The sequence below is a fragment of the Sinocyclocheilus rhinocerous genome, unplaced genomic scaffold (genome assembly GCF_001515625.1).
Source record: "Sinocyclocheilus rhinocerous isolate Xijiao unplaced genomic scaffold, SAMN03320098_v1.1 scaffold2126, whole genome shotgun sequence".
NCBI lineage: Eukaryota > Metazoa > Chordata > Actinopteri > Cypriniformes > Cyprinidae > Sinocyclocheilus > Sinocyclocheilus rhinocerous.
In genome coordinates this window covers 596,978-605,853 of record NW_015639773.1, presented here as the reverse complement: position 1 = coordinate 605,853, position 8,876 = coordinate 596,978, and the positions used below count along the sequence as shown (strand labels likewise).

General features: G+C 36.6%; 1 protein-coding gene across 1 annotated transcript in view; it reads left to right on the top strand.

The window, feature by feature from the left end:
• The window catches only part of LOC107751833 (cadherin-11-like), a 47,585-nt gene extending 40,125 nt beyond the window's left edge, over positions 1–7,460 (top strand). Inside the window, exons 11-14 of the mRNA XM_016567605.1 lie at positions 123–449; positions 2,794–2,998; positions 4,528–4,888; positions 6,204–7,460. Of these exons, the coding sequence (XP_016423091.1) occupies positions 123–449; positions 2,794–2,998; positions 4,528–4,888; positions 6,204–7,109 (1,799 nt within the window). The 3' untranslated portion in view covers positions 7,110–7,460. The remainder of the gene's footprint in view (positions 1–122; positions 450–2,793; positions 2,999–4,527; positions 4,889–6,203) is intronic.
• The last annotated feature ends 1,416 nt before the right edge of the window (positions 7,461–8,876 follow it).

Below are 8,876 nucleotides of genomic sequence, written 5' to 3'. Positions count from 1 at the left end.
ACACACACACACACACACATATATATATATATATATATATATATATATAAAACATATTTATTTCATAAAAAAATGTGTCAAATGTCCAATGGCTGTTTGTTATTCATTTCTTTTGCTTCCAGACCACACGGCGAGTCTGGTGCTCTTGTCGTCCCTGAAGACTTTTCCTCGCTCTTCCTCTTTACTTACTCTAAAAATACCCATAATGCTTCGTGACGTGGCGTCAGACCTCAGCAGCACAGGAACGATTACCGTTACGGTATGTCCGTGCCAAAACGGAGGCATGTGGGCAGAAGAACGAAAACAACAAACGGACGAGAAGGATAAAGCGTCTGTGCCGGACTGGGAGAGGCAGGCGGCGTGTTTGCCTTTACCGTCAAACTCCCCGCTGCTGGGTGTCAGCTCAGCAGCTATGCTGGCCATCCTGGCCTGTGTGTCGACTCTTCTGGGTCAGTTCTGATTTTCAGTCCATTTCGTCAGGTTTTGTGATTGCTACTCACCCTCTGTACCCGTCTGGTCTAATGATGTGTTGTTGCTACATCTGTCCATCACTCCCTGTCTTCATCCACCATTGCCTCCTGGCTTGTCTTGAAATTGCAGCTTTTCTTCCATATATGTATGGGTTTTTGTGGGTCGTTCGAACTTTCCACCAACCTGCCTCGTTGTTTCTCCTCCGTTTGTCAGTTGGCTTTGCTAATGAACGTGTTTGGGTTTCATTTCTGCATTTCAAGTCACACATAATAAACAACATTTGATGAGTGCTGAGGGCATCGTATGGCGTTTTGAGATTGCGGAACAACCTTTTCCCACCCTCAAGGTTCCCCAAATGACATTGAACACTCAAACTTTACTAAATAAGGCAGCTAGTGCAGTAAGTGAGAGGTGGAATAGGCATTTTCTACAAAAACACTTTGGTGTGTTATAGTGTAGCCATACGGCAACATATAATTTCCCTCACTGTTTCACATGCAACATAATGGATTGCCGGAAATAAAAGGGCAGTCTTTAAGTAAACAAATACATACTGTTTTAAAGCCACATAACCTTTAAATCCCCCTTTCAACTTTTTGAAGTCACCCTTTCATGGGCACCTGCAAAAATCCTCCACAAACTGCCTTTCTGCATCCTAAATTAGTTGTTGTTAACTTATTAACTTTATCTAACATGGCTTTACAGAAAATTACGAAAATATGGCAACATTGTATCATAATGGAAAAATTGCCTGAAATTGGAAGTGTACTAGTGCACTGTTTTCTCACTGGGAATTTTATAGATATTGGCCTTAGTTATATTATTACATTTTCTTGGAAGTATATACCATGATATAATTGCATTTCTGCAAAAAAACAACACAATTATCATTTGTATTTTGTTGTCTTTCCAGACAAAAATGAAAAATTAACATAAAAAAAAAAAAGCTTTTAGGGAGACCATTGAAGAAACCTTAATAATGATTCACTATATTGTAGTTTCAGTTCCAAATTCGGAATCATTTGGAATCATTTTTAAGAAACGAGTTTTTGGACCATGTTCCATTGCAGTAAAGTGTTAAAGGGGTCATATGATGCGATTTCAAGTTTTCCTTTCTCTTTGGAGTGTTACAAGCTGATTGTGCATAGATAAGATCCCTGAAGTTGCAAAGACTAAAGTCTCAAAACCAAAGAGATATTCTTTATCAAAGTTAAGACTCTGCCACGCCCCCCTAAAACGGCTCGTTCTAACACGCCCCCACATATCTACCTCACTATGTGGAAATATTACCATAATGCCACCCAAATGTGCACGCAAAGAAAGAAAGCATGGTTTCAGTAACCGCAGTTAGTGTTGAAACAAAGGAGGGGGCTTTGTAGAAAACGAAGCGTTTGAGAGAGGCGGGGCATAGAGGACCTACAATAATGTACAGTATTTGAAAAATAATGTGTTTTTTGAACATTAAAGCATGTCACCATATTCTGTTACACCAAATACACCAAATAATGATCTTTAAAAAAGCATCATATGACCCCTTTAAAGTGTTGCCATATTGAGATGTTTATCACCTTTTTAAAACTTTCCAAAAAATTTTTAACAGACATATGTTACACTAGCTGCAGTTTTTCTTTAGAAGATTGAAGGTTTATGCTTTTAGGAACAATATTGAAAAAACCTTGATAATGATTGATTTCATTTTAGTTTTCAATTTGATTAAAGAAATAGTATTTAAATATTAAGAAGAGTTAATAAGAAAATAGTTTTTGGATCATTTTCCATTGTGGTACAGTGTTTTACTATATAGCAATGTTTCCTTCTTTCAGTATTTAAATAATTTTTGTTATTAAACTTATTTTATGTACAAAAAATGAATGAGAGAAACATTTCCAATTGCACACTTTTTTTTGTGAAAACTAATGAACTGCTATATATAGTGTTTGTTTACTATACTCACCTGTAGAGTAGAAAAACCATTACGCCTATGGAGAGTCCCCACAAGGATAGCAAACCAGACATGAGTGTGTGTGTGTGTGTGTGCGTGCACTTGGATGGGATAAATGCAGAGCACAAATTCAGAGTATGGGACTCCATACTTGGCTACACGTCACTTCACTTCACTTCACTTCACTTCACTTAATATAAAACCAGCCTAGCAAGAGAAGTAGTTTTAAACACATCAAATGTCAGGATAATTTCTGAAGGTCAAGCACCTCTTTTCATTGATTATTTAGCGGAAAACAAGAATTTGTCTATTTTGTACCTTATTCATGAAATGTGGCAATAACTTGTTGTCATTTTCTCTCGCTCTCTTCTGCCTGATAGTAGTGGCAGCGCTCTCACTATTGTTGCGAAGGCAGAAACGGGACACACAGTCTCCAGTGGAGGATGATGAGATCAGGGAGAACATCATCACGTATGATGATGAGGGAGGGGGCGAAGCGGATACGGCCGCTTTCGATATCGCGACCCTGAAGAGCGCCCCCCAGAGCATGCACAGAGCACAGCGGCTTCAGGACAGCAAGAATATGTGAGTGTGTGTGTGTTTACAATGACTTTGATGTTCATATAAATAGACATCTCATTTCATCATTTGAATCTCCCATTTATTGCTGCCACCATCTGATCTTTCAAATCACGTCATTTCTTGACATTTGGCTTAGAAAATACCATATTATATTAATAGCCCATGTGAATCATTCAGCTTGAATATAAGCTGACATTCACCACAAACACAAACTGGTGTATCTTCCTCTCGAATCTCTGGTTGCTCTAAATGCATTCAGTCATGTTAAATGATGTTAAATGTATATCTGATTAATGAGGGCTCTGTACTCAGGAGTGTGTGCGGTTTAATGAGCCTTCACAACGCAAATCTGACAGATGTTTCAGTGCAAAGTTCATCTAGTTAATATTTATGCCGTTCAAACCCACTCTGTGTTCTAGCCCTCTATCCATCATATTCCTTTTTGATGTCATTGTAATACTCCTGGGCAGGTTGGTGAAATACTTCACACGCAACTATTTTTAAAGACGCAACTGACAGTTTTTGAATCGTTGCATCGGGAGTTTCCACTGGGAGTACAACAAATCTTATAATTAAACAACTTTTCTGATAACTTCGAAGTATCTGGTTTATCTGCTATTGTTTCAAAAGTTGCAAGCAATGTTGTTTTCCTTTAAAAGCTCAATGAAATGCTTGGATCTGCGCAGTTAAAAAGAAGCTTTATGCAATATTTGCATCACTATCTCAAAGGCGTAACTATGGAAGCTCATTTCTGACACAAAAGAAAAAAAATCATAATCATAATTATGGCATAAAAAGGTCATATTTATGACATAAAAAGTCAAAAGATAATTATGAGATAAAGATTGTAAAATGCTAAGTCATAATTTGAGATTAAAAAGTTGAAATTTTGACAAAATGTTATAATTATGACATGTTAAAAATATGAGACACCAAGTCATCATTATAAAAATTATAAATTATAATTTATAAAATTATAATTATAAAAAGTCGAAATTGAGATATTAAGTCATAATTATGAGGTAAAAGTTGAAATTAAGGCATGCTTAAGTTATAATTGAGGAAAAAGTTGTAATTATGAGATAATAATTATGAGATAACACAATTTCCACAAAAATATTAAGCAGCACAGTTGTTTTCAATATTGATAATAATAAATGTTTCCTAAGCACCAAATCAGCGCAAAGTCATAGTTATGAGATAGAAGTGAACATCATGACAGAAAGTTATGTCAAAAATATTAGACAGTAAGTCACACTTTTTGAGAAGTTATGAGATACTAAGTCGAGATTTTGACATACTATGTAATAATTTGAGCAAAATATCAAAATTGACATACTAAGTCATAATTATGAGTTAAAAATGTGATATTTTATCTCATAATTTTGAGTTTTTATGTAATATTTTCGACTTGTGCAATAATCATAGTTAACCAAAGCATGATTTTTTTTTCTTATGTGGCTGCAATAGGCTTCTGTACTTAACCATTAAACAAATTCATCAATTTCCTAATTTGTATTTTATTATAACAGTTATTCTCAGGATAACTTGGACAGCATCAGAACCTTCAGTTGGAGTCAGAGTTTGGGTTTGGACCCACGCCGTCCCGTCTCTGCACCCCTCTACGGACGATACTGCATCCAGACCCTTCCAGCTTCGAGAAACAGACTCGGCCCGTTCAACTCCAGGCTGGACCTCACCAAACTGGCGTATGTTCTTCCTGGCAGCCAAGGCCAGGCCGGCGGCCCTTTAGAATCCGGTTCTGTATTTATAGGCAAGAGCAGGGATGGATCAGAACAGAAAAGAGCGGACGGATCCACCGACAGCATTCCAAAAGAGAGCGAGACAGGAAGTGAGGTCATCTCTGAGAGCCACACGCTCAGCCAGGATCAGGTAAACTACTAATATTGATCACATTACAATCCTATAGAGTGCAACAGCAGGATTCTGGGAGTAAAAATCCCATTTATTGTCAAAACAAATAGTTTTTTTAATATATAATTTATAAACTTATCTAAAGCGATGAGATGTGCTTCCTTTAAAGCCACAAATTGGTGTGATTTCAACTTAGCTTCCCAAAAAGATCCACCGATCACAAAAATTGATGTTGCTATATATGTAAACGAAAATTATAGCAAATGAGCTCATTAGTGGCCAATAGTGAGTCAGTTTCCTATAATCTCAAAATATTTATATTTTGCAATAGCCATAAAATATATTATTTTACAGTTATAATAAATTACTAAACAAATAAATTAATATTAATTAATTAATATATATATACTATGCAATACATACTATACCTCAAAGTATATTTTAAAGAAGCAAGAGTATGATCATGCTGTGTGCACCTGAACGATGGAGGGACACAGTCGTCTGTCTTCATAGCTCTGAGGTTTGACGTGAGGTCTGGATTTATTCTGTCCTCTCTTCTTCTTCTTCTTGTCTCCGTCACTGTCCAGTCTGACTCTCGCACATTGTTTCTTAGGATAAGTAGTTTGATTTAAAATATTTCCTTTGCTTTAACCTGTAGGCCTATTTAATAATTTTTTGAAATGCCTATGGAGGAAATTAATGGGACAACCTGCACTCTCTTATCATAGAATGTTTAAATGTTCATGTTATGTTAAAAATCTTTATGTTGTCTTTAAATTTGAGGTCCCAGAGATTCCAGTTATGTACACTACTGTTCAAAAGTTTGGGGTCAGTATGATATATATATATATTTTTTTACGTTTTTTTGTTTAACAAGGATCAAAAGTTACGGCAACGGCATTTATAATGTTGCAAAATATTTCTATTTCAAATAATTGTTTTTTTTTTTTTACTTTCTATTCATCAAAGAATCCTGAAAAAAATATGTTACCATGTCCAAGAAATGTCACGGTTTCCACAAAAATATTAGGTAGCATAACTGTTTTCAACACTGATAATAATCAGAAATGTTGAAGACTGGAGTAATGATGCTGAAAATTCAGCTTTGCATCACAGGAATAAATTACATATTAAATTATATTCAAATAGCAAACAGTTTTTTGAAATGGTAATAATATTTCACAATATTACAGTTTTTACTGTATTTTGATCAAATAAATGCATCCTTGGTGAGCATAAGAGACTTCACAACCCCAAACTTTTGAATGCTAGTGTATATATAAATATTGAGCTATTAAACAGCCTGACCATGTTCCTCACTGTTTTCTCTCAGTCTGTGCATTCGGATCAGGTTCTGTTCGTGAAGGGCTCCAGTCAGAGCGGTTCCTGCTCAGAGGCCTCCAGCACTTCTGTGAGCCATAAACCTGAGTCGTCCCCTCACTGCTTGACCACACGAGCCTCCATTTCCACCATCACCACAGATGACTCCACCCCCGCCTTGGCTTTGGACAAGAATGGGGACGTTCCACTCATCAGCACCAGTCAGAGCACATCTAGCCTGGGTACGACGGAGATGCCGTTTAGAACGATGGAAGGTACTTTGGTAAGGGGCGGCGGAGGCATACCTTTGACCGGGACGACGCTTCTTTACCCAGAAGCTGCCGGACTAATGGGCTTGTATGGGGTGGGTGGGCAGAACTATGTGCCACACATAGTGATGCCCCTCCCAGGAGGGGCGGGGCTGTATGAAAGGGGGTGGGGCTTGGGGAATGGGAAAGTTGGTCATGCGAACTCTGAAAAGGCTGGCGCAGATTCGTTGACAAACCGAATGGGTGATTTCCTGCAACACCGTCTAGCCCTGGTGACCTTTGACCCCATGCAGCCGCCATATGACTCGCTGCAGACATACGGATTGGAGGGGGGCGGCTCACAGGCCACGTCTCTCAGCTCGCTTGAAAGCGAGGCCGAAAAAGATACAGAGGGACAGAAACACCGATTTGAGGAGTGGGGACCCAAGTTTGACAGGTTGCTTGATATTTTCAGGGAACGAGCAAAAGAAAAAGAGGATAATGAAAAACACCAGGGTGAGCCTTTAAAAGAAGAACACCAGGACGAGGAAATGAACAAGACAGAAGACGAGAGTGAGACAGAAATGAGAAAAAAGGATGAAAAAAATGATTTGAACGAGACACGGCGGGCCGAGGAGGAAAACACAGAAGAATTGGAAGCAATGCACTAAAGAGGAAATGGAAGCAAAGAGGGAGGATGTGATGTCACATCGTGAGCTTTCAAAAGCAATAAGTGCTGAAAGTAGCCAATGAGCACAATCTGGACAAAGAGAATTTTATATGGACCTGCCAAAAACCAGTATGTCAGTGTTTTAGAGGAACAGAGAGTCTTATGTAAGTTACTCGCATTCATTTGACGTCCAGCCACACACAGTGCTTACGTAGTAAAATACAAATGTCACCTTTATCTAAATCTTTTACATATTTCCAGGTTTCAATCTCAGATTTTCAATGTGGTCTCCGACTTTTATACCCAGCATTCACATAAATTTTTTTGGTGATCAGATCACCGGTTTTTATGGTCTCACGATGTGAAAAAGACATCTTGCTTGATTTAATCAACAGTATCTGATTATTTATCACATGATTTCACCAGTGTATAATTTTAGTAATGTTTATATAATTTAATGTTAATTTAATTATTATATATAATTTAAATTAATAAATATTAATTAATTTTATTTTATATTTTTTATATTTTCAGCTTTTATTTGATTTTAGTTCATTTTTTTATTAATTTTGTTTTGAGCTCTTGCCATTTTTATTTGTTATATATATGTATATATGTATTTTTAAATGGCTTTAATTTATTTCAATTTCAGATTTAGTTTTTGTCATTTTAGTACCTAAACTTAAACATATCTATTTCAGTTTTTTTTTTTTAAGTTTAAGTTTTTCTTTATTATTTTATTTTATTTTATTTCAATTACCAAAAACGGTATCCAATTTTTAAGTTTTAGTTAACTATAACAACACTGAATTACACCTCAAATCTTTTTTCTCTCCCCAATGACAGCATTTTAAATCTCCATTTCTTCACTTCTGATCACAATTAAAATCATTTATTGAGGGGTTAGTGATGAAAAAATTTGTAAGAAATTATGGAAAACTATCTGAATCTTTTTCAAATTTGGTAAATGACAGAAATGTTTCAGTTTACGCAACCTGTATGTAAGTGACGAATTGATTTCTCATTAAATATGGCATATTAGGTGGGGAATCCACCAAAATAGGGTCAGTCTTGTTCTGCACACGCATATTAGCAGCACGTGTCTCTTTCGGCATTTTCCCGTTACACTTAAGTTAATAATTCACGTCGCCATGACAAGCCAAAGTTATGAAACATCTCATTTCTGAAATATTGATTTCAGCCCTACAAGCGCCATTGTTTGAAAAATAGGTCTCATGAAATATGTACAATCGCTGACAAATTCATATTGACGCTTGTGTATTAATAAGGCGACGCTCTCTCGCGCAGATTTTGACAGTGAGGAAACTCAACAGTTTAAAATGGTTCGATAAAAGGCTGTTTTTTTACTAGGTCACTGCAACCACACACACGTCAGTGCATAAAGATGATTTGCGCATGGCTTATTTCTCTCCGTTTTTTGATTGGTTTTCCTTTCTTTACTAGTCAGGATGCTTAGCTTGGTTTAGACCTCCTGAAATGCTTCACTTATTTAACCCTTTTAGTTTTTATGACCTATGCAATTGAAACTTTGAGACAGTGAACTTCTAAACTGAATGTGATCCTGTTTCATATAGTTTTTTTTGTCCTGTACGCTGTTTGCGTTCTCATGTACAGATGTAAATATCATTGGAGATCTGACAAGCCTTTTGGACCAGAGAGCTTATGTAAATCTGTTTATGTAAATGTTGAATTCAGTCCTACTTTAAAACCACAGCTGGAAGATCCGGAGAATTTCTAATGTGTTGTA